Here is a 26,801-nt window from a genome sequence, read left to right on the forward strand (position 1 = left end):
TCTCTGATCCAGTACTCAGACAATCCCTCCGTGCACTGCAGTAAGTAGTGTACAACTGATGTACTCCAGTGGATATCCATGGTGGGTACCCATAATGCACTGTGTTGGTTGAAGATTCATGGCTGTCACTACTTGATTTGAACTGGAAAACCCATTTCCGCTACTGTTTCATGGCTGCTGCCCTATATTGCCTATATTGTTTGTGAAATGTAATAAACGCTGCTTACTCATACAGTATTCTGAGGCAGTAAGGCAGCCAGTCACGTTCAAACTGAATGTTTATGTAAAACTCTGCCCAAGTTTCCTCAGTTGGGTCGCTTTTTTGAAGGCAGCATATATGCCTTCTTACAAGACTGGAAAAAAGCTAACAGCTACCACGCATGCACAGCAAAGACACATCAGCTGTGTCCAAAACTGAAGGCTGTTGTCTCAATGCCTTGTTGTCGCATAAGTCAGTGCCTCAGAAGGCAGTGTTGTGATGAACGTACATGCACCCGAATCGCATTTGAGACTCACTTCGAAAGGCAGCGATACATCACACTCTTGCCAAGACAACTCAGCGCTAGCTGTTGATGTAAAACGCTGCCCGAGGTTCTTCAGTTGGGTCGCTTTTGTTTGAAGGCAGCATAGATGTATTCTAGCCTTCTTAAAAAAGATGCTAATGCTAACAGCTAGCAGTGAGGGGTCTTGGCAACAGTGTGATGTATTGCTGCCTTTGAAGCTTGTCTCAAACGCAATTCGGTTGCAGGTACATTCAGAGTTCGGAGGGTAAACTATATAAACAAGCCTCAAAGATGGTTTTCATTTTACATTTTATTAGTAAAAACAAATTGTTATTATTATAATGTACACTTATTCCATGAAACATCTGATCTTATCCTCCCACCAACTTGCAACATCAACATCAACATTCTCTTATTTCTATCATTATTTCTGTTTTCTTACATTCATCTTTTCTACTGTCAAGCAAATTATATTAATATTTTCAACGCAAAGCCATGCAGACCTGCTGTTCTAATAAAGTCTAATCATTAAGTGATTTTAAATAGGAATATAGTGAAACACACTCATATCATATGTAAAATAAAACAATGCACACTCATTTGCAGAAGTCAGGTAAAATTCTCAGCACAAAATAACCACATTCTCCTGTATGAAATGGCAAAGCTTGCTCAGTAATACAACTCCTTATCCCACCAACCTGTTGGAAAACAGAGGAGAAGTAACATGTAAGTCCTGCTTTAATATCTCCATAATGCTTAGATGGGATAATAGGAATAGTGGCAATTCAAATTTATTACACTAGTCCCCTACCCCAAGTGCTGTTTTGCCAAGACATTTTTGGTAACTGAAGTCCGAATCAAGTGTCTGATGATTTATGCATGCAATTTGTAGTAGAAATGCGTAAAATTGTGATCACTATCGGCAAATAATTGCTAAAAAACATTGGGCATTGGTAAGATTTTTGGATCTGGTTGATATCAAACTGATTTTTGATGATAGTTCTGGGCCTAAAATCTGACTGGTTGAACTGCATTCGAAGCTGTTGCAAAATGCTCAGTATACACATATCAATGTCCCCCTCACAAAAAAATGACAGTACATAGCCAAAATGAAAAATCAATAAATAATAAAAGCAGCAAAACACTATAACATTTATTAAAAGGCTTTCCTAAATAAAACACTTCTGTGCTGTCTTCACTGTCACATTATACCATTTAATAAAATGCCTTTCTAAATACAAGTGTCTTTAAGCTGGTCTTAAAAGATGCCAGTGTTTGTGGAACCCTCAAACAATCAGGAAGGGCACTTCAAAGATGAGGGGCAACTGAACAAAAGGCACGACTGCCTATTGCAGGGGTGCCCAATCCTGGTCCTGGAGATCCACGCTGCACAGCTTAGTTCCACCACTAATCAAACACACCTGATCCAATTAATGAAGGCCTTCAGGAGCATCTGAATATGAGAGCCAGGTGTTTTGGGTCTAAACTCTTCAGGGTGGTAGACCTCCAGGACCAGGATTAAGCACCCATGTTGCTATAACTGGACTGTTATGCTACTCATATGAACCCCGAAGTTCTTGATAGATAAGAAGGTAAAAAGCTGATTTTGTTTAAAGGGGCTTACAATTTATTTTTAAACAACTAGCAGGCCAAATAAGTTAAAAATAGCTTACAGGCTATAACGCTCCTACATTAATGTTTGGTGTTAGGCTTTGAATTATTTACTGAATGATTCTCTGTAAAACCCCAGTGTGGGAAAACAAATGTGTGGCACAATTAGCTTATGCTAACACAGCATAAGAAATTGCATTGAGGCACAAGCAGAAATTAGACAAGAAGAAAAAGCATTAGCCTGGTGGTGGTAATTTAGTGAGCAAAAACTACTTACAAGGTCAGTGTTTCTGCATGAAACACTGATATAATATTTTCATTAATAAAAAACTAAATGACAGTAATGGTTCTTGTCCTTCTTCAGGAGTGACTACACTGGCTACAATTCCATACTCTAAAATTAACTACATTTCTTGGTGGAAGAAATGTTTATTGTGATTATTTTTATTGAAATGTGTGTGTTTTATCTTTTTTTATATATATTTTTATATTTTATTTTCATGAGCAAAGAGGTTTTACTTTTTTTCACCCTGTTCCTCCTTCACTCCTTAAGATGGTTTTTGATTGTGCTCAAAATAATAATTTGCTCTTTTAACTGCCCTGGTGAAGCCTCTACTGAAAAAGAGCAGTATGAATCCTTCTGTACCAAATAATTTTACACCACATTTTTTCACCAGTTGTTTTCAATCAATTAAATGCGTATCTAATATGAAACAAGTTATATGAGAAATTTCAATCCAGGTTCCATTCTAACTGTAGTACTGAGATAGCACTGGTTAACGTTGTCAATGACCTTAGGCTTAGCACCGATGCACAAAATCCTTCTATTCTGGTCTTATTAGATTAGCTGCTTTTGATTTTAATCTAGTGTCTTGAATGCTGTGTCGGCCTCTCAGGCACAATTTTATAATGGTTTAAATCATATTCAATTAATGCTTTTTTGTTTCACTGGAGAATCATTCATCAAAAAAAAATTATGATTTCTTGTGGAGTCCCACAAGGTTCAGTTTCAGGGCCTTTGATTTTCTCTTTGTACATGTTACCTCTCGGAAACATAACAATTTTCATAGCCATGCTGATGACATACACGCAAATTTATACTTCCATTCCTGTTGTGGATGTCTGAAAAAGTTCCTACTACTTAATTACAATAAAACTAAAATACTAATCTTTGGTACTAAAATGTAGAGAAAAATGGTTTATGAGAACCTCGGCTCTTTAGCTTTGTATACCAAACTTGAAGTATGAAACCAGGGTGAATTTTAGAGTCTGAGCTCTATTTTATCCCACGTATAAATGATGTCACTAAAGTAGCTTTTTATCATTTGAGAAATGTTGCTAAATTTCAGCCATTTCTATCTCAAAGTGATACAGAGAAACTTGTTCATGCATTTGTTACAAGCAGAGTTGATCACTGTAATGATATTTTATATATGATATATTTTATATATGATTTTTATTGGGTTTTCTAAGAAAACAATCCATCCTCTACAACGCATACACAATGTGGCAGCACAGATCCTAACAAAAACAATAAAGAGAGATCATATCATGCCTATTTTGAAAGAACTGCACTGGCTACCTGTATCTTTTAGGATAGATTTTAAAGTTCTGCTACTAGTTTTTAAGGCTGTTAATGACCTTAAAACCCCCACTTACACAATGCACAATGCTAGTCCAGGTGGTCCCAGTTTCTCATTTTTATAAATGTATGTATCTGCATTGGCAGATATACACATGAAATATATCGGATATCAGCGTCTGCCCACAATTCCCACAAAAACCTTTAGGTGCAGCGAACTTTCCTGCACTTGTAAGCTACATTAGCTTTGTAGCTCCAGTGCAAAACTGCTAGACATTTGGACACCAAACATGTCTTTGCTGATTGGGGTAAGTGGAAAGTTATATGTAAATATGATTTAAGGCCCATTGAACTATGATACTTACTGCCTGGGTGTCTCCTCACTCCTAGTTTTCTTATCTCATCATAGACAAAGATCAGGATACCATATGGCAATGGCACAAACCACCACTGAACCCTGTAAGCAAGTGAGCAAGCAATTATAGATCTAGTACAGCACCTTCTCAGTCCAGTGTGTTCACCTCATGAAGCCTGAACATGTCACACTTAAAGTATAGTAATAATGTGAATTGTACTTCTGTGCTATTTCATGGACCATCAGAAATAAAGAGGCCTCGTCCCACAGAGCAAAAAGAGTACACTACCTAATAGGCATGAAGTTGAAGATGTTTGGCATTCCTGGGCAATAGCACAGCAGATTACCGAGACACAGCTGGAACACTACAGCAGTCACAAGCACTCGGTTTCTGCACAGAGAAGAATGGATTCACACTATTAGAACAATACGACCAGATCAGAACTGTTCAGTTACAGGACAGCAGAAGTGCTTTAGCAGGACAATGCAGGACAGTACAAAATAAATCTATTATTAAATCAAGGTAGTTATTTAATTACCCTGATTTAATAATAGACAATGGGTGCAGCACAATTGTGTAGTTAACTTGTAAATCGTAAGCATGGAATATTTTATATATATATATATATATATGTAATTGTAGTGAGCCTACAGAAAAATAGGTATTTTGTTAGATCTTGAACCTTTATACTTATAAAAGCATCCAATTTCCAAGCAGTGTCCTCTATTTTCCTCTCTTTCCTTTTCTCTAGTCGGTCTCCTCCTTTTTTAACTAATCAACAACAGCATTTCATTAGTGGGTATAATTACTGTAGCATTGCACTATAGGAACTACATCTTTAATTGTCCCACATGTTTTATACAGATACATACCATGTATAAAACCACAAAATTAAAAAGTAAAACATTTTATGAAAAAGCAAAACAATGTCCTGAACCTTTGATTGTCAGGACAGTGCAAAATGTGTGATCTCTGAAAGTCTAATCTCGGTCAGTGCTTTGCAGTGAGATTGAAGGTCCAGTCATTGATTTTTACGCTTTCCCCTGGCCTTGTGCTCATACATGTATGTAATAGTTCCTGGAAGGAATACAGTCGTATACAAACGTTTTGGGCGCCTCTGGTCAAATGGCATGAAAATAGGCTGATACATTCTCTACAGAGAACATACTTCTGCACATTTTAAAGCACAATTACTGTTTATTTTCTCAGTTTAACATATTGGGGTAAAAACATAAAATGTGGCCTGTGCAAATAAATAAAACTTTGAATTGAAATTAGTAAAAAAATGCTATGTTTATGTTTGTTCCACATAGAGAATGTGTATTTTTTTTTTACTTAGATAATCAACAAAACATGTCATTTGACTGGAGGTGTTCAAACTTGCACACATTTGTCAATAACAGTAATGTTTACTGTTTAACATTTAAACAAATTCTGGGTGCTTGCATGAAATAGCAAGCTGGAGCTTTCAAGTTCAGTAATGGTACAGCAATAAACATAAGCAACCTGAACATTGTAATGTCCTTGTCATTCTGTTGCACTATTTTTTTAAACATATAGTGGAAGAATGCTAATGCATTTCTAAAACTAGGGTTGCCAACCCTCAAGGAATTGTCTTAAAACCCAGGACTTGGCTGAGACTCTCAATCCTTGAGATTTTTAGTGGTTTTAATTGAACTTGTTTTAAAAATACTACATAAAATAATACCAGAGTAAAAGACATAAGGATTTAACTGCTGTAAACAGAAAAATAACCCAGACAGCAGCTGACTCTTATTGCCGAGGCAGCTGCTGTCTGGAAAAAACCCACAGCTAATCAGTTTTGTATAGCCTATGATTGTCACCACCACAGCCACTCTCACCTGCTCACAGCTCTGAATGCTCTGTTTTGCAAGCCAGAGCAAACCGGCTAAACTAGTTATCTAATTCAATGGGCCTCTCAAAGAAGTTGGAGAAGCTAAGGGAGAGCCCACAGAAAGAAATATTTCTGTACATTTAAAGCTACACTATGTAAGATTTGGGGGGGTTAGGATCTCTCTGATGAAAACTCAGTCAAAACATGGACGCGTCTTCTGAGGATGTAAATGAATTATCTACTATTGTCATCATATGTTCATCAGTATAATGTTGATTTTGCATTTGAGACCTAAACATCGAGCCAGACCTTCTTTCTGAGCCTAGTGTGTGGCGTTAATACGTAAAGATGTAAGACATGGTCTGAAAAAAAACTACTGCAAACAATTTGACATCTCTGACTTATGTGTGTTTTTTCTCCTGACTCAGTAATGCTACTTCTTTCAATTATAACAATAAAAAAAATCTTACATAGTGCAGCTTTGATGAAACATGCTAAGTTAACAGCTAATCTTCTGGAGTGCTGTTCAAAGGAGTTAAACACCATAGACAAACAGAAAAACCTCAGAATGCATGCAGAGTTCGTGGGCACACTAACCTGAAGAAGCCCTGTTGGAAGACGGAGAGACGGCGAGTTTTTCTGATCAAGACGTCAGCAATCTGGCAAATCTCGATACTGATGAAGAACACTGTGTAGCAGGTATACTCCTGGTACAGACGCTGACTGTATGTCTGGAAAGAAGAAAAAATATACATTATAGATGATCCATTTCAAATTCAGGTTAGACAAGTTAGTTTCAGTGAATTATCCTAGTGTCATTGATTTCTAGCTTACACTGTGGTTTAGTGATGATACTGATATAAATATTGGCCTCCTTGTTCTACATTTGTCTTGTATTTAACATTTGTGTGGATTTATGTACCCAAAACTATTGTAATTAATGTTTCCATGACCATTTTCCAAACTCTTTTTTGTTACCATGCCTTTAAGACTGATATATGTAAATCACCTCTCCTCTGATTGGCTACCTTCTATAGTGCCTTGTTCTAAATGCAGAAATTAACATAAACTATTACTATCATGTAAATGAACAGGCTAGAGGTGGAATGTGCAGTTGTATGTATATACATTCAGAGTATTGGCTGACCGATATATCAGTTGGCTGATGACATTGGCTGATATTGACAAAAAAATCTATAAATTTATATATAAAAACCTAAAATAACATCAGCCAGTGTTATCAGTTCCTGCCTTCCGCCCACTGAGATAGGCTCCAGCTCCCTCACGTGACCCAGGAGGATAAGCGGCTTAGAAAATGTGTGTATGTGTGATATCAGTTATGAGAATTTTTGCCACTTCTCAGTATTGTATTGGTCGGGCCCCAGCTGATGAACTCCATTTATGGATTTTATAGACTGAATCTTTAACAATGTTTGCTTAGTACACTTAAGTCTACTCCAGAAACAGCAATAAAAATTCAGTTTTCTGTGACACAAACCCTTTAAGTTAGTTAACTAATTTTCTAATGAGTGACTAATAACTAATAACTGACCCATTCCTGTCCATAGCTGTCCTGTAGGTCCTGAAGCCGGACGTCTTCCCACTTAGGGCGGAGGCCTACACACAGCAGTGGGTACCAACCCTCTTGAGCCATTGCTGTTAAGTAATCTGTGAAGCCTGCAAAAGACTGGATTGCTCCTGGGGAAGGTGAGAGGGAGAGAGTGAGAGAGAAGAGCATGGACATTTGGACATTTGAAAGACCAATTATAAGGCCAAGAGCCAAAGGAAAAGAAAGCTCAATACTAATAAGCAGATACCAATGAAAACCAGTAATAATCGAAGCATACTGTACCTATCTGAAAGTAGGAGTAGGCGGCCAGGGCTTCATTCACCAGCCTGTCCCTGCGTGGGTTCCTCGGCTTTAGATGCATAATGTCGCTCTCAGCTTTCTCATAGGCCAAGGACACTGAGGGGAACTGTGAGATTGAGTGAGTAGACTTTGTTGTTAGTGTATAAAATGGCTGATTATAAGTCATGACCTGGTCACTTTGCACTCAAATTGTATGTCCTGATAGTTAAATGTGAGTATAAGTTAACTCCTACAGTATGTAGCAGCTTCACCTTGCTGGTGTGCTCTTTTTCACTGCACACTCAAGAACAAGTACTGACCCAAACCTTACGGTTCTAGTTCTAGTTCATTTTAACCTATCTGAGAGACAACCGTCATGATGACCACATTTAACAATTCAATTTTCTTTTTGGTCATTGCATGCAACTCTACATGGCTAATTTGGCTAATTTGCTACTTTGGTTGCCAGTTAGCTTAACTTGTTAGCTGATAAACTATATATCGCTCTGTTATGTGCCCACAAAAATATCTACATGTACATGTTCATGTAGAGTAAAGCAAAATTTTAGTTTTTTTGTATCTGAGTGACAATGCATTAGCTGTCTTGCTTATTAGTTAGCTTAATGCTAGTTGGGCTGACATGAAATAATACAGTTCACTTTTCTGTGTTCACAAAAATGTCAACATTTAACCATAGGAATTTGGTGAATCAAGCAAAAGGTATATTTTTCTCCAATAAATGTGAGAATATGCGCAAAAACACGAAAGTGCTATTAACTTAGGGTTAGCTTCCTAACTAGCTAATGTCACCCTCAACAGCTCTTTACAAAGCAATAGTCATATTACTTAGCAATAGCAACTGACACATCACACCATTCTAGATTGCATTCTGGTGCATGTAAATGTGCTTTGTGACTTTATCTTCACCTGGAGAACCTGTAACAGGTACCAATCTTGTTCAGGTACCAAAAATGCTAAAATAAAAACCTTTAGCACTGGACTGGTGGCCAGTGGCCACAGTTAAAGTTTTCTGCGACCAAAGGCTGGCCCATCTGTTGATGCATAGTTCATGTTTGCTATCCTCTAGCCTTTCATCAATGTTCAGTTTCTTTCAATAGAGCTGCTCTTGACAGTGACACCGTCCACCACACACATAATATCTTGTTAACTGAATAGTAGACGTAAGTGGTAGGCAGGGGTCAGTGAGTGGCTTGTGCATTGGTTTAATACATGCATCTCTCTGCCATGAATGGCTTTAAAAATATATGTTTTAGGTCAAAACCTTATCTCAGAACTACTGTCAAACAATGTCTGAGGAATAAGGCAGCATATATAATATAGCTAATGCTGTTCACCACAGTTGTGAACAATTCTGATACAGAACGTCTCTGAAAACAGCGGATTTCAGCCCTCTCTGAATGACTTATTTTCAATTATGTAGAAAATGTTTAAAGCTTTAAGGTACAATAACACCACAGCTTCTAATGGTCATGGTCTACTTACAATGTCAGTACAAAGCTCAATAAAGAGGATGGTGATGCAGCCCAGAGGCAGTGGCACGCTGACTGTGATGTAGACGAGGTAGGGGGTCAGCTCTGGAATGTTCTTTGTCAGAGTGTAGGCAATGGACTTCTTCAGGTTGTCAAAGATAAGACGGCCTGCGGACAAGAATGAGTGTAGTGCAAGTTAACTACTGTCAAACTAAAGAAATACATTATAATGGATTGTATAATATAGAAATAGTGTGTTCAATACATATGAATACAAATTATCTTAACATGCCATGTAAATATACATTATATAACAAAAGACAAAGTATTCTATGGATTCACAGAATGTCCATTGCTTTCACCTACCCTGTTCTACTCCTGTTACTATGGAGGCGAAGTTATCGTCCAGCAGGATCATGTCTGCAGCATTTTTAGCAGCATCGGAGCCAGCGATGCCCATAGCAATACCAATATCTGCCCTCTTCAGAGCAGGTGAATCATTCACTCCATCTCCAGTCACTGCCACAATGGAGCCCTTGAAGAAGATTGTAGAAATAAAAGATTAGCAGACTGTACTTCATACATTTAAATCAGTCTTAGCATACTAAGGCCCAATCCCATTTCACCACTCGCCCCTACCACCTAGCCCTATCCCTCCATTTTGTGCAGTCATGCCTAGTGGTAGGGTGTCCCAATTTCTATTGAGGTAGAGGGGTAGGGCAAAGTGTTTGGGCTACATGGCTTTCCAAATGGAGGTGTTTTAGAGGTACACTCCAGATGGAGTGTTATGATAAAAAAAGAAAAACCGGCAAGATGGCTGCGTAAGTTACCACAGACACCCACAAATGTGAGAATTTTCATTGTATTATAACATTCATTGTATTATCTTACTTTAATGTCGTTTTAATGTATCATGGTCTTTTTCTTCATAACAAGCATATAATATGTCTTGTAGTATGCCGATGTCTTGGTAGCTAGCTAGCTAAATTTCCCGTTCCACCTTAAATGGTGAGGGACCAGAATGTAACTGCTGCACTATTTAAGGTGGAATAGGAAAAGTCAAACAAGAAGCTGGGGAATAGCTGACTTCAGCTTCATATCACAGATGAATTAGGGGTGGACGATAATAAATAATTGTCACCTCCCCCTCTTTAAAGGCATACGATTCCCTAAATTTTCAGTTTGCTGAATTTTCCCCTCCTCTGCTGTCACTGCAGACTGGCAGGGTCACCTACAGAGCACCGCTATAGCCTGTTAATGTAGTAATTCTTTTTTATTTGAGGATTGAGAGATTTCAACAACTAATCCTTTAACTCAGTTTCAAGGGGCAAAGTGACCCTCGAAAACAAGGGGTAGGGGTAAAAATAAAAAATGGGATTGGGCCTAAGACACAAATGGATTTTGAGTGATGGGTTCATGAACAACGGCCATGCTTTCAATGAAAGGAAATTTAGAATAGTGAGCAATCGCATCCGCAAAACTTTCCTCTCACTCAAAAATCTGAATCAGTTAAAGCATGTTTGATGTTTAAATATTGTTTTCTAAAAGTACGTTAAGTATGCTAAGCTAATCATGGTCTACATCAGTGTTTTTGGCCATTTTAAATCAAACACAACCATTCAAAGCTTGTAAAAGACATTGTATGCTTTTATTTGAAGTTTGTAACGTACTAATATGTTTTATCTTGTATGTAGCAGTATTACAGTGACTCATTAAGTAAAGAGCCTTGGCATAGAGCCGCTGCCATTTTTTTCCATTTCAAACGACTGAAACCTGGTTATACTACCATCAGAAATTGCAATCAGTGATGTATCTATCTATGACTTTTAGAGGCCCAAGAGAGATGATTTTCTTTCAAAATTGGTCCCACCCACGGGAAATCAAAATGTGATAGGCTTATTTTACTGGAAAGTTGCTAATTATGTCGATGATTAATTTGACATTCGCCATCAATCCAGTTCCTGAAGTCCTAGCCAATGAGAGAGCTCGCTTCTCTCTACGTAGATAGTGTATGGGAAAATAATCTGACTGGACAGTTGTCTGTTGGTTAGTTGAAAATTTTAGTCCTTTTGAAATAAATACGTCTAGTCACAAGCATGTTTACAGTGGAATATTAACTAGAAAAGTTTCCAGGGTGCTTTCACTCTTGAACTTATCACAAAACTCCACTCTGCTATGTAATCATTCATTTGTTCTGATAAGGTATTTGGCATTATGGCTAGTCTTACCAGACGCTGGCAGCTTTCAACGATGATAAGCTTTTGCTGGGGAGAGGTGCGGGCGAACACCATTTCCGGGTGACACCGCAAAGCTTCATCCAGCTCGTCGCTGGTCATGTCCTTCAGCTGACCACCGTTTATAACACATGCCCGGGCATCACTGTTGATGACACAAACAGGTTGACCACCGTATCTGTCACTGTTACTGATTCTATTAAGATCACCTTCACTGGGTAACTCCAACGCTGCTTTTGGAGCTGTTCAATTAAATCAACTATTCATTTGTATTCAGTTGTGCAGGAGTGCCCAACTGTGATCTTAGCACAACTTATCCAGTTAATAAAGGGCTTACACATTTAATATGTAATTTATTATGTTATGAAATGTTCTGTAGCAGAGCACTGCATCCCTTAGCTTCATCAGATTGACAGAATACACAATTATGTAGCAATTTTGTGCTTTCTTTCATCAGTGTTCTCCTACTACAATACCCAGCATGCACTACGCAAGTGGTAGTTTTTCAGAATTTCCTCCCACCTTGAAGGTACATCATCAGAAGGGAGTCTTCCTAATTTTTAAACCAGAAACTCTCGCTCTGGAGACTACTGGTGGCACCAACGTAGGATGCTAGTAGGTACCTTTACAGCAGACGTTACAAAAGCCAGTGGAAAACGTGAGTTTATTTCACCTCTTTTTAACTTGCTCCACAGGGATTCGCAGTCTTGTGGCAATGTCCTCCACTGTCTCGCTGCCCTCTGATATAATACCCACGTTTGCAGCAATAGCCTTGGCTGTGATGGGGTGGTCACCAGTGACCATGACAACCTACAGATTGATATAAGAGTTAAAATCACCATCTCTGAGGGACGGCATAGGTTACGGAATTAGAGTGAAACCTCCAACCAAAAGCCACTGCCCTCCAAATGTAAGAAAATCTAAAACTAAGCAGAGCAGTGGCTCCACAGGCTCGGACATAATATTCACACAAGCATGTTATTCACTTTGTGTCTTGAGCCAACACCTTGGCATCATACAGGGCTGCTGCACAGTTTTTAAAATCAAATTTGCTGGTTTTTAAGCTCTTAAACTCCACGGAACTGCTGTTCTAGCCAGTTTGCATTGTTTTCCATGTAATTACTGAATAATAATTCATAGTATGTGATAAAAGTCTTGAAGAAGGGTGAATAAGATCTCAGCACAGAATGAACAGCATAATTCCTACTAAACAACAATGCACACAAATATGACAAATAGGTATTTATGCATATGTCATGTTATGTAAACCAGTATTCTAAAGTAGTTTACACTATGACTCTTTAGGCATCATCATAGACTTTAATACCACTAAAGGTGAAACATAAGATATTTTATGACCTCTATGTACTATAGAACTATGAGAAGGACTTACACGAATGCCAGCTGTACGACATTTCATGACGGCGTTAGGCACTGTGGCGCGGGGTGGGTCAATCATGGAAATGAGCCCAGCGAAACACAGGCCAGATGTGGTGAAGTTCATTTCATCAGTGTCGAAGGCATAGCCACGAGGGAATTCCTTCTCATTGAGGTACAGGTGGCAGAAACCTGATGGGAATGCACACATAAAGCAAAGAATTATGGATGTTCAATCCAAAGGGGAACCTTCAATGTAACCCATATATGTTCATATATACTGATATATCACTAAAACATGTCCCATATTTGAAAATGGCCATTTTGAATAAATAGGCATATATGTCACATAAATTAGTCACATGTGGACATATAAGTTGTATACAAGGTCCATATATGCTGGTATATGTCATATATTTGAAATTCATATATTGCCATATATCAGATTTCCATCTGGGCACACTAGAATACACTTCAGGGAGATGTTTTTGTACGAAAATGTCATTTTCACTTGGCCAGCCGTGATGAAACGGAGATGAAACAAACTGTACTACAAACACTCCTTCTGCCAACAGAGCACATGATCTGTTTTGATATCAACAGTCTGGGCTATGATCAGTCATCTGAGCCCACATAGCCATTGTTGTTCTTTTCTCCCTCTTAATCATGTGCACGCTGACCTCTAAAGACCTCTTACCCAGCACTCTCTCTCCCAGACCTCCCAGGTCCATGTACGCAGTCTGGAAGGCCTCCTTCCATTGCTCGTCCAGCGGCAACTCCTGGCCCTTTATCAGGATGGTGGAGCAGCGTTCCAAAATCCTCTCTGGTGCCCCCTTCATCACCAAAAAGTAGCGCAGGTCTAATGGGTCCTCCAGCTCATGTATTGACAGCTACCCGCCACAAGAGGGAGACAGAGAACCGTCAGCTTGGACAAAGGTGTTTGAAACCAGAGTGTTGAATGAAGAAAGAAATGGATCTTACCTGAAATTTGTTGGTGGAGTTGAAAGGCACCTCACAGACCTTTTTGAACCGTGCCCTGTAGTCTATAATGTTTCCTATGGTTAGCTCTGTGAACTTTAACAGGGCTGTTTCAGAAGCATCTCCGACCACTTCTCTCTGTGATAATCATAGGTAGAAAGTAACAAATGACATTTTTACCCACATTTACACCATAACCATTATTTAAATACATTTTCCCCTGTGACAAGGCTTTTTAAGTATAATACTAAAGAACTAAAGAAAACAATATATCAGCTGCCAAGTCTGTCCCCAAAAACCTGGTAAGATCTAGGCTTTTCACAACTCAACAGCAGCTAGCTGACTGGCTAACCAATCCTAGCTAAACTGTTACTGTGTACTTTGTCTTACTTTATTGCTGTAGAATAACAAGTATGGCCACGGGTTAGCTATACATTACTTAATGTAAGATAATGTTCAAGGAGCTGATGGGCAGTACGGCCAACACAAAAAATGATATTATTAATTAAGTAATCTCCCTGTTATTTTACTGTTACTCAGGTTATGTTTTTTTAAAAAGGTCAAATCCAACAAATAGTAGAAAACCTTAACAAATTATGCATAGCTTTAAAGAGAAACTCTGCAGTCCTCAAATTCAGAATCGGACATTGTACTGGTCATCTGAGCATGTTACCCTATGGTGCATCTGTGTTGTAAATTTCTTTGGTCTTCTTGCGCAGAATGATGACAATTTGGGACCAGAAAAGAAATGATTCTAGTAAATGGCTGCCCCTTCTTTTAGCTACAAGGAGAGTTTTTTTTTCATTTTCATAGTTTATAGTGTGTCTCACTGTGTTCTAAACCACACCGACAAATCTACATCTGAATTAAGGCCTGGATGCAATTTGAGCAGGTTGAGAGAAGTTTTAGAATGTACTTGTAGAAACTTTTAGGATGGCTATTGACCTCCAGTGTTTGGTAGTAACATTAGCCTAGCAGCTCTAGTTCTAAAATAAAGAAGCAAAAGTTGGACATCAAACATGTCTTGGCTGATCGAGTTCATTTGGGGTAAGTGGAAATGTGGACAGAGTAATGTGCAGAGTAAATGTATTGTGGACAGAAAAGCTTGTTTTTATTTGTCTAACAGACATGTATTCTAATTACGAGATCACGTCTTGTCCAGCGAGACTACAAATTAAGAAACAACTACGACAGGCTTTGGTGGCAGATCAGAGGGTGTGAAAGGGGGGAAAGGAGGAGGGGACAGAAACATTTACCAGTCTAGAAAAGGAACACGCTAAGATGGCTGCCATGGTGGCGCCCTCCTGCATATTCAGTTGCAATCAATTATATTTTGAAAGAAAGAATAGCATTAATTATTGCTGTAACGTGATGAGTGTCTCTATGGTGGCGAATGTTTTAGTGCTTTTCAGGAGGAGCTAACAGAAGGACAGAACAAAAGGAAAAAAATTGATAGAGAAAAACAGGAAAAGGCTGAGGGAGCAGTTTCTTTACCTTGGGGACGGGCACGGTTTCCTGATTGGGTTTGAAAACGGCCCGATTGCACAAACACGCAACCCGTCCCAACGACCTCCACGTCTCAGAAGACTGGTCAAAACTCTGGCCTGCACACAGGTACATATACAACAATAAGAGATGCAAGGGTCATTTTACACCAACTCACCTAGGGCCTGTCCAGTCATGTCATGGATTTGCATGAAAAAAATGCAAACAAAAATTACATCTAATTCATGCAACCATGCAAAATTTCAAAGATGTGCTTCAATTAGTTTCTGAGTCATTATTCTTTTTAAAGTTGTCTCATCAGGTTCTAAATTGCATCCTAAATACTGAGTTTAATGGATTAAAAATTGACTGAGTTTAAATATTAATCAAGCCTAGTTCATCACTGAAAATTAACTAGTTTCATGTTAATAAATTCTCACAATGGGTTATCCTTGAAATTCAAATTATTTTAATGTGTTTTTTGCAAAATTTAGAATACAGAGTGTTCCTAGCAAATCTATAATTTGTTCATTTCTTTATTCAGTATTTGAAGCCACACCTCTAGAAATAAATGGCTTCACAACTAAAAATATAAACTATAGGCCTTTTTGCTGCTATATGTTCCAATGCATGTCTGATTTACATCTAAAAAAATTACAGATATGTTGTGACTCTTTCCAGTTTCTGGTTTAAAATAAACACTAAACTGTAAACAGCAAAACTCCAGATTTTTAAATTAATTTTCGAAACTTCCATAAAGTATTCTTTTTTGAGAGTTAATATATTGTTCTCTTTCTTATTGCTGGGGGATCTGTTATACACTCAATGCTAGACATTAGAATACGTTTGATGGTAACATATTAACTCTCAAAAAAGAAACTTTCTCAAGCATTATAAAGGTTATTTTGGAAATCCAGTGTTTTTCTATTTACAGTTTTACTATATTACTGTTGTCATACTATATCTTTATATTATACTTTATTACTGTAGTCTTAATATATCTTTATATTATACCTTTTAGCTAAAACAAGTATTAGATCATGAACAAATCAAAGCACATCTGTAATTTTTGCTATATGTCGATCAGTAACAAATAAAAACAATAACTGTTCTTTTTAATAAAAAAGATTGAGGAAACAGTATTGGTCCATTTTGAGACAATGTAGCATCTGTAAGGCCTTTAAATTGTTTTAAGCTATTTTGAACACGTAGTGTAGCTTTAAATATTGCATACAGAAAAGTTTGATTGAAATGCAGCAAAACTACATAAAAAAATACAATTTGCAAGATTTTTGAAAACTGAATGAAAGAAAATTGAATATTAAATGTTCTGACCAAAAATACATCCTCCAATAAATTAACCTTAAATACATTAGCACTTATTAACATAACACTCATTAATTTACAATAAAGTATCAGTTTTAGTGTCATATTAATACTCAATATTTCAGCTCTGTTCAGTGATTCTGTAAGCTGATGAGCTGGTGTGGAATGACACTGAAAGGATTGGGCTTTGTCTCCGAATTTGCTTGTAAATTCTAGGCTTATTTTTTAATCTTGACCTCAAATCGGTAAATGTCATCAAATCTGAAAATACATGTATCATTACACACCTAGGAAATGTATGAGTTTCTTCAAGCTGCTTTACTCCTCTTAAACTGAAGTTCAGATGACTGTAAACAACAGCTCCTGTGGCCTTTTAAAGCATAAAAACCAGAACCAGTTTCTCCTTTTAGTTCTTATGGAATGCCTTTGTGCGTAAAACAAAATTTAATGACATTCCATAAAAGTATCTCTTGGATTTGCTTGTGACACAGGAAAACTAGCAGCAATGCAAATGGGGCTTCTGCCTGTCTAACCAAGATGCATTTATGTGGCCTTGTGTAAATGCAATGTTGATTAAATCTCATTACTATCTAGATACATGTGAAATTAGGAAGGTATAAATAGGCTTTCAGTTACAATAAAGTAATACTGATTATAAGATCTCCACACCTGACTGGTCCTCTGTTGTGTCTGCAGCGTGGATCATGTTGTCAAACCACAGGTGGGCCACAGTCATGCGGTTTTGCGTTAGGGTTCCGGTCTTGTCTGAGCAGATGACAGAGGTGGAGCCCAGCGTCTCCACAGCCTCCAAATTCTTCACCACACAGTTCTTTCTAGCCAAACGTTTGGCCGTCAGGGACAGACACACCTATCAGAGGTAAAAAAACGTGTTTATAAACATTTCTTATATTCTAACTAATTTTGCACCTTATAATTAATTTTAATGATAACAGCTTGTACAGTAATGTGTAGTGCTAAAGTCAGAGACCAAAGTTAATTTATTTAATTAATTTGGCATCAGAAAAGCCACCAAAAAAGGGAAACTCAAAGGAAAATAAATGAAAAAAACAGGAATTTCCAAAACTGGAGTTCACACACACATTATCTTAAACCGCTTATCCTTTTGGGTCACGGGGGTGCTGGAGGGCCACAGGGCAAACAAAGACATATATAATCACACCTAGGGGAAGTCTACCGTGTCCAACGGGCCTGACACAGGGAGAACATGCCGACTCACACAGAAAGGACCCTGGTCACCTGGCTGGGGAACCGAAGCCGGGCCCTTTTTGCTGTGAGCCATCAGCGCTACCCACTGCATCTCTGTGCTACCAAATGGGTTTAAAAAAGTGCTTAAAAGCTTGAGAGAAAAATGGGACTCCTAACAACCACCTGCAAGACCTGGCAGACCAACAACACTGTCCCCATCAGATAAACAGCACTTAAAGCTTTCATCTTTCATCTGACTTCTCTACTGTTATATACCCCCCATATTCAAACTCACCTCCCACAGCTGTACTTTTGTATTGGCGACTCAATAATAAGTCTTAAAATTAATAAAAAGCTTGTGTGAAGGAGTTCAATAGTGGAAGATTTTCCTTATAATTAGCACTTGCATGCAGTTGTATAAGTTATTAGAGGAATTTTTGAAATGCCTCAGGTCATGAAGTTTCATGTCACATATCCCGTGTACTCACAGTGACAGTAGCCAAAAGTCCTTCAGGCACATAAGCCACAACGATAGCCATGAAGAAGATCATGGCCTCCAGGAAGGCATAACCGATGAACATGGCGACCACAAAGAACGAGAAGCCGAAGAATATGGCCAGGCCAGCAATGATGTCCACAAAGTGCTCGATTTCGATGGCGATGGGGGTCTTCTCGTTGCCCACTCCGGAGGCAAGACTGGCAATTCGTCCAATGATGGTGCGGTCACCGGTGTTGATGATCACTCCTGTGGCTACACCTTTTAGCATACAGAGGATAATAATGGTTAGCTGTGTGATCATTTGCTCTAGGCCTATATTATATAGTTGAAGTGCCCACCAGCTTGCAGCTATTCCTGCTGTATGCTTAAATTATTACCACTAAAACCTTATTGACTCGGATTGCATAAAGTTGTTGACTCTTTGTTAGAAAAAAATCAGGCTTCAAAATCTTGTTCTTAGCTATACAGTGTACTGTTGTCCATATGCATAGATAACAGTATGTCATACAGTCTCAGAAACCACATAAGCAAGACTATTTGATATTATTAAACAACATACTGAATTGTAACCCAAGTGATAATTTAGAGTTTGCACAGTCTTAACAGATTGGGTAAACATTAAGCCTGAGCTGATTGACAATAATATCGTGAATTACCGACAGTTTCCACCCATCACAATTATTCAAGTTGGACGATTTTGAATGTCTTTAAACCTTTGAAAGTGTATTCCACTGGCTTTTCAAATTTTCTATATAATTCAATAGTTAATACGCAAACAAAGACATTTAGACTGTTTTGGTGTGAAATGCTTCTTTGTAGAGAAACTTAACCAGATTGAATTGTTAACAGTGGTGGTGATAGGAACCAAATGTCTAAAGAATTTAATGCCTCTAAAAGTTCTGTTTTATGTTCTTGTTGAGAGAAGTTTTGGCCTAAAACTAATTTTTTTTAAAATCCATTCATGGCGGATAGATACATGTAGGGTGTTGTAAGGCAAAATATTTCCCAAAGAAAATGTATTTTTTCAGATTTACCACTAGATTTCCATGATCAATATTACATATAGAAAACATCTGCAACATCATGACTTCAGTGGTCAATTTACAGCTCCTTTTCATGTTCAGACAAAAAAATTCTCTCTCAACTTGTGAAGGCAACTTGCCTTCATTCTGCCATCACAATACTCTCATCTCAATCGGTGATGGCTAGGGGGCGCAATTGAACAATGGTACACTGAGCATGATATCACTAGGAAACACTTCTATTGCTTGTTATTTAGTCTCTATTACCAAAACCAAGGATACAAACTTGTCACATTACATGTTTTGAACACCAAACTTGTCTTGGCTGGTAATTCCATTTGTGGCAAGAGGAAAATTGTGCAAATGTGCTTGTTTTGCTGAGCTACCATGCTAGAAATGAGCTAATCTGAAAGCTGTAGAAACACTAATATGTGTAGTTCATATCATTTGATTAGGATGCCATGTGACTTGCTCCATGCTTGTGCATAAGCATTCATATACAGGGTTTAAGTGTTACCCTCTAAACAGGTGGTGGAGAAGAAGGCAATGTTGCGGGTCTCCAGTGGACTCTCGTGGGTGCACTCTGGGCTCCTGGTCTGAGGCTCTGACTCGCCGGTCAGGGAAGAATTATCCACCTAAAGACAGCACATAAGAGCAGAGATCAGATTTTCTTTAAATTAGTTTACAGATTCTTGATTATTATCATTTTTTTGCCTCGCTTTAGGCCTCTTATCATACCTGGGTTTGCCGATGTAGGCAGTGGAAATGGCAAAAGTTAAATGGTCATACTGTGCCAATAGCACTTTTATCTTCGACTTTAGCAGATAAATTGCTTATTGTCTGTGGCAAAAAACTAGTTAGTTTTGACAGTTATGCATATGCTCAAGAGATCATGTCATGAACACTTTCCTCCTCAACAAGTTTGTTTTGTTTATCACTCTTAACAGTAGGCTAAACAAAAGATACATGTGCTCAGTTTGTGACATAGAGCATTCTACTGAATTAAATTGCGGCCCTACACTGTTAGGAAAAAAAGGTTCTGTGCAGGTACATTTTTCGTTCTTCAAGGTACACACAATGTAAATGTTCCCTCAAAGGTACAACAGTAGTTTTAAGGTCCAATTGTGCACCTTAAATAAGTTTTTCCAGGTGAAAAGTATGCATGTGCATCTTTTCATAACCTAATGTTTAAAACATAACATTAAAATAAAAAGCCTGGAGACGAGACGGGGTGTGTGGAGTCAGTACAACTCAGTACAACAAATGTCATTTCAGTGGATTTTGGTACAGTTATGTGGGTACCACCCCAGTGACAAGAGGGTACTGCCCCAGTGATCATTTCATACATTTTTTTATGAGAGTGTACAGTAAAAACAACTTTCACTTATCAGAATACTTTTGGACAGTTTAAAATGATTTCTTTTAAAGCAAAGTAGAAAGATTTCGATTTTTTATTTCATTTTAAAATTAAAAAAAAAGTTTTCATGTCACCATTGAAAGAGTTTCAGTCTGTAGGTGGAGCCTTATTTTAGCCACACCCTTGCATTTTAGGGCAGGAAGTGAGACTGCATCCCTGTCCCTCATGGCCACTTGGTGAGCAGTTAGATCCCATTGTTTTGAAGTAAATGTATCCTAAAGTCTGAAAATTAGTGTGGCACATTAAGAACCGCCACCACCAAAAAAAAACATATTTTCTGTAATTGACCCTCGTGTGGTGTCTACGTTTTTGTTATTCAGTGGTCTGGTGGACCCACAGCGTTATTGTTTTTTTAAATCGTAAAATTATTAAAACATAATAATAATTTGCCAATAATTAGCCACTCAGCAGCCTGCCCCTGTTGTCCACCCTCACACACACACACACACACACACACACACACACACACACACAGAGACAAACACATACTAACAGCAGGCCATGTAGGAGGAGTTCAAAGAAAATGAGCAAAGGCCAAGGAATCTGAGGTTAAAATAATAATAAATTGCAACATTTTTTCTTTTGGTAAACATTAAGAATGGGTCCCACAGACCCCAAAACCACACAAGGGTTAAGTAAAAAAAATATTTTATGCATGTAACTGTTCAAAGCAGTGTGTGCCAGTCATGTACTGACTACTGTTTTTGAGCTCATAATGAGCTAAAATTGCTTTACTGAAACAGTCACTACTGAAACATTTGGTAAAGTTCTGGTAGTGACATGATTGTTTTGGTAGTGACAAAATGTAATCAGTCATTCATTTGAACAAAATAAATTATATTATTAATAATTATATTATTCATTTTATTTTGGAAATGTAATAATAATTATAGTACAGAATAATTATAATATAATTATGGTATAGGGTAGCTCAAATACAAAGCATTTTAGTCTGAAGTCTAAGTCAGTAAAAAGTTTCTTATTTCTTATTTCTGTTTTATTTTGATTGATGTTCATAACATAAATCTTTATAATATGGAAACTTGGCTTTCATCAGTCTATTATCCCAGAGGCTAAGATTTACGCACCTTGCAGCCCTGTGCAGTGATGATACGGATATCAGCAGGAACTCGGTCGCCTCCTTTAATCTCTACCAGATCTCCAACCACCAGCATGTTGGCATTGATTTGGTTCTTCTGGCCATCCCTGATCACCATGGCTTGCTGAAGGCAAGAAAAGACTAAAGCTCTGCACTGACACATTGTAAGATACTATAGCCTGAGGCGTAGAAAGTGGGGGTGCTGAGGGGGCTGCAGCATTCCCATATTTCAGAGCTGCAAATTCTAAAAAGGATGTAATAATTTATGAATAAAGACATGTGCTTGTTTTTTGGGTGGAGTTGACATATTTTCTATATGGCAAGTTTTATATATACATTGTAAAATCTAAAGCCATGCACTGATCATCACAGAGAGCTGAATGGCTATACTCTGCCAATCTTTGCCTGCTTTGGGGGCATGTAGCTAAAACACAAGTAAGTAAAAGAGTTTGCAGGGTTTTAGGCTAATTCGGTCACCCAAAGCAGCCTGATGTTATTTGTTAAACTTAAAAAAAATAATTAACATAAAAATATCTTACATTTTGAATACTTTCTTTTTTGCCCTGCCATTATATCTCGCATTTAGTGTATATTGGAATCTTGACTATGGACACAGTTGGTTACTGCACCACATATCAACAATGTGATAGGTCAGTTCATTTGCATATAGTCAGTCTAGAACAAGAGAGAACAGAGTGAGCAGAGTGTGAATCATCTGCTGTATCTCATTACATTATAGCCTGTTATGACATGATCTGTTCAATGTAAAAAAAACCTGTCATTTTGCACAACATCACATATGTGATGCTTAAAATTTCAGCATCCCCTGCTCAAAATGCCTTCCTGCATCTTTGAGGTTTCAAGCTCAAGTATGGAATGGCCACATCTTCGGAAAGAGTATGATATTTTTGACTAGTAGTGAAATTTGTTGATCTTGATTATCTATTTATTTATTTATTTATTTATTTGTTAGTTTTACATCCGGCATATATACGTGATCTTACCTGTGGAACCAGATTTTTGAAACTAGCAATGATGTTGGTACTCTTGAATTCCTGGTAGTAGCCAAAACAGCCGGTCACTACGACCACTGCAATTAGAGCAATGGCCAGATACAGCTGCAGAAAGACACAAAAAGAGTCTACTGAAAAACTAACACTGTAATCAGTGTCTCAGAAAAAGTCACAGTAAAGAAAGATTTCCATCCCAAGTTAAATCCATCCATGCCCATTTCTGCTCGGTTATATTGTATCCATTATATTTGCTATCCTTATTAAACATTTTGTTTCTATTTTCTCACAAAAATGTAAAAAACACTGCAATTCTGCATTAAAATAATAGAAAGATATTGTGATAGAATGAAGGGACAATCCAATGGGGGTGTAAAAATGCATCAATTTTGGAATATTAGGATCTATTAAGATTGATTATAATAACATTCCACAATAAAAGTGCTAATTTTATGGCATTAAATAATTTAATATGTAAAAATAATAATAAAAAAGCTTGGTGCATTGTTTTTGTTGTTAACATTCTGTACGTATCTGTCACATATACAGCTGTACACACACGTTTGGGTGCTGCTGGTCAAGTGACATGTTTTGTTGACTGAGTGAAAAAAACTACACATCCTCTGCATAGAACGCATTTTAATACATGATTACTGCTTAGTTGCTGAATTTAACCTGAAAATTTAAGTATAAATTTGACCTATACAAAAGTTATTGCACATTTTATATTTTATGTTACCTTTTTTACCAATTTGTTAAGCAAATTAATAGAAACTGTGGATTAAAATAAACAAGTTTGTTTCCTGAGGATACGCATTTTCACTTAGACAATCAGTCTGTTTTCAAACTTTTGCATACGACTATGTGTTCAGTGTATTGAGTAAAATTGAGCGCTCATATTGCATTAAATCATTTATAATTAAATTCCTTTGAGGTCAACTGTAAAACTAGAGTTAAATCTTTTTGTGCCCTTTACTCACATCATCGTAGCTGGAGAGTTCACCCTTTGCACGCAAAATGCCGAAAGCGATTAGGCAGATGACGGCCGCCACCCACATCAGACACTGTAGCCCTCCGGCTAGCTGCCGGGCGAACTTCACATACTCAGGGGTGCCCTTGGGTGGCTTGAGCTCGTTGGGGCCATCGCGCTCCAGGATCTGCTGAGCGAAGGTTGAGCTTAGACCCTGTATAAGACAAGCAATAGTGTAGAGTTAGAATCACATACAACCTAAAGCAATGATATTGGAAAATTGGTTGGGTATATCAGGAGGACTAACAAGACCTTTAAGTCCTAGGAGATGCAAGCTTTTCTTACAACAGCCTCATTATTTATTCAATTCCCTACTTACAGCGGCACAAATTCTGAAATACATATTACAGTACTATATACAGATAATGTACACTGTTCATCCATAATTAGAATTAAAAAGCAAAACATCAAAACCACCTTTAGATTGCTCAGTGCTGTATGAACTTACATTGTATGTCTAAGTCTATCTGGACACAAATGGACATCGTTAGGTGAGCAAGCAAGTCAACATTAATCAAAGTGAATTTGATTATGCTATTTCGTATTGTGGCAGATGTACACGATTATTTGTACCTCTCTCTTTTAACCACCATTGCTCACTATCAGTTCAGTACAGAGGCACACAGAGAGCCAATAGTGTCCTAGTTAGTCTGGTAACAGAATTACCAGAAACAAATATCCTATTTGAATTTATTAATTAAAAATGTCTGTTCTGGTGACAGAATGTTGAGAAAGAGGCCTACTGTACTTCAAAATGAGATGTATGTAAAACGCCACATGTTGTAGGTTCTACACTAATTAAAGGAACTGTATGTGCATACCAAGAACCATTTATATGAATTATACTTGCAATTACAATTGCAAATGACTGAAATGTCTCAAAAGATTATGAGAAATAGGCTCTGTTTCTATCAGCTCTGCATAAGAGAATAAAAGTCTAATCATGAACATAAAAACACTCCTGAGAAATATGGAGTGTTCAGACTGCAATGTCTGTAACTGCAGAGTTTTCAGACAAAACTTCAAGCAGCCTCTCATTGTTTTGTCTGATTCTTTGGCTGTATTTGAAATCATTTGAACAGGGAGACTAAACACACTGGCAAACAAAACGGCTCAGAAAATGTCCTTTAATCTGCTGTAGGTGGCTCATGTCTGTTTACCGTCTAGTATTGACTTAAATGTTTTTTCTTTGATAAGATAAAGAGAAGTTTCGCAGCTATGACCAAGCAGTAACGAGATCACATTAGCAGTCATGTTCACCTTTTTCACCATTCATCTGGCATTTGTGGAACGTGTTTCCATTCTAAATAACCAAATTTAACCATTTAACCACAAAAACTTTATCCACCCAAAGCGCACGTACAAACTTTTATTTAAATGACAAATTTTATTCAATGCATTTTATTTAATATGTCAAAGGCAGAGCCAGATTAAAACCATTTGATGCCCTTTGACTTTAGATTTACGGGGCCCCGTCATCTCGTAATTCTGCAAACATAATCTCCTTATCAGACATACTACTTATTCTTTGATAATAACCCAAGACCTTGTCACCATTTTGCTGACTTGTGCTATTTATTTTTCACAAAATATCTGAACGGGACTAACATTAGCTCCTCTGCAAAGACCTTGTCAAGATCAGCTAGATATGTAGATACACATGGAATAAAACGCCAAAACGACAGTTTTACTTTTTTTACTATAGACGCAGTCATATGCCACATTTAAGGCTAACATAATGATGATGGGTTTTCGATATTTGCAGCTGGATTATTACACAAAGACTAACTAGTGGAGTATTTGAAACATATTTAAGGTAAATGAAATGTTCAAAAAAGTTATATTACCAGATAATTCAATAATTTTAAATAATTTTTGAAGCAATCTATTGGTACCCCAGGTCCCAGGTCACCCACACAGTAGATCCAGCCATGGTCAAGTAAGTAAGCATAAAAATACGTGGACAGAAGTCCAGCTACTGTTTCGGAATCCCTACATGATTTAATGTCATATAGAATAGAAATAAATCTTACTTTGTCAATACTGGTTGAGTATCTCATTTCCAGTTCCTCGAGTGTTATCTCATGGTCATCCTGTACAAATGGATGGACAGACAATATTCATAAGAATGACTGCTACAATATTAATAGGCAACAGTAACATGTCACTGAATGTATCACTCACAATGTCCATCTCTTTCTTCATGCTCTCCAATTTCTCCTTTTTCTTCATCTTTTTCTTTTTCTTGATCTTCACATCCATATCCCCATCCATTTTGTCCATCTCCACAAACATCTCGTAGCTGTCCTGTGAAGCAGAAAGATGCACGTTCCTTAGTAGACAACAACCACACCGCTGCTTGTTTAAAAGACATTAATGTAAGATTGTAGTTTGAGCAACTTACTGATTTACTCATGATGCCAGTTGTAGAGCCTGCCTCGCTGGCCAAGTCAATAGATGTCCAAACCCCAAGGCTCTTTTCCCCTGAAATTTTGAAACCGTTGCGGTGTCCTTACGCAGACACCTAATCCTTACACCCCAGGGAGCCCAGAACACACAGGAGTGGGCTTATCATCTGAGGCAGGTTATATACCACTGCCTTATGCCCTTCACCAAAGAACAAGCACTGAATACAACCTGTGTCTTTCGAATGTCACCTCTCCACATGCAAGTACCATAAGTACATGTTGCTTGTCTCTCTTTTATCACTATTGACGCTTTTGATACCGTAAGATTTCCCCTTTTGTTTGAGAACACGTTGCCTGATGTGTGAGCACGCTTTTAACTTTCAGCTTACGTAGGTAGAAGGTCATTTAATACTACTCAGGGTTGTTGCTGAACTATGGGAAAATTACACATTATATATTTTCAT

At 37.7% G+C, this 26,801-nt stretch overlaps 1 protein-coding gene across 1 annotated transcript; it reads right to left on the bottom strand.

The window, feature by feature from the left end:
* Positions 1 to 795: 795 nt before the first annotated feature.
* On the bottom strand, positions 796 to 26,565 carry LOC118798703 (potassium-transporting ATPase alpha chain 1). Its single transcript, XM_036558206.1, has 23 exons — positions 26,334 to 26,565; positions 26,114 to 26,236; positions 25,963 to 26,022; positions 23,880 to 24,083; positions 22,894 to 23,007; positions 21,879 to 22,013; positions 19,891 to 20,008; positions 18,341 to 18,609; positions 17,316 to 17,514; positions 15,330 to 15,439; positions 13,839 to 13,973; positions 13,555 to 13,747; positions 12,874 to 13,049; positions 12,154 to 12,290; positions 11,475 to 11,625; positions 9,613 to 9,781; positions 9,260 to 9,414; positions 7,760 to 7,883; positions 7,460 to 7,605; positions 6,505 to 6,638; positions 4,341 to 4,442; positions 4,062 to 4,153; positions 796 to 1,201 (listed from the first exon to the last, which is right to left on the bottom strand). Exons 1-23 carry the CDS (start codon positions 26,343 to 26,345, stop codon positions 1,173 to 1,175), a joined length of 3,087 nt encoding a protein of 1,028 aa, XP_036414099.1. The 5' UTR covers positions 26,346 to 26,565; the 3' UTR covers positions 796 to 1,172.
* Between the last annotated feature and the right edge of the window lie 236 nt (positions 26,566 to 26,801).

Source organism: Colossoma macropomum, unplaced genomic scaffold (assembly GCF_904425465.1).
Source record: "Colossoma macropomum unplaced genomic scaffold, Colossoma_macropomum, whole genome shotgun sequence".
Taxonomy (NCBI): Eukaryota; Metazoa; Chordata; class Actinopteri; order Characiformes; family Serrasalmidae; genus Colossoma; species Colossoma macropomum.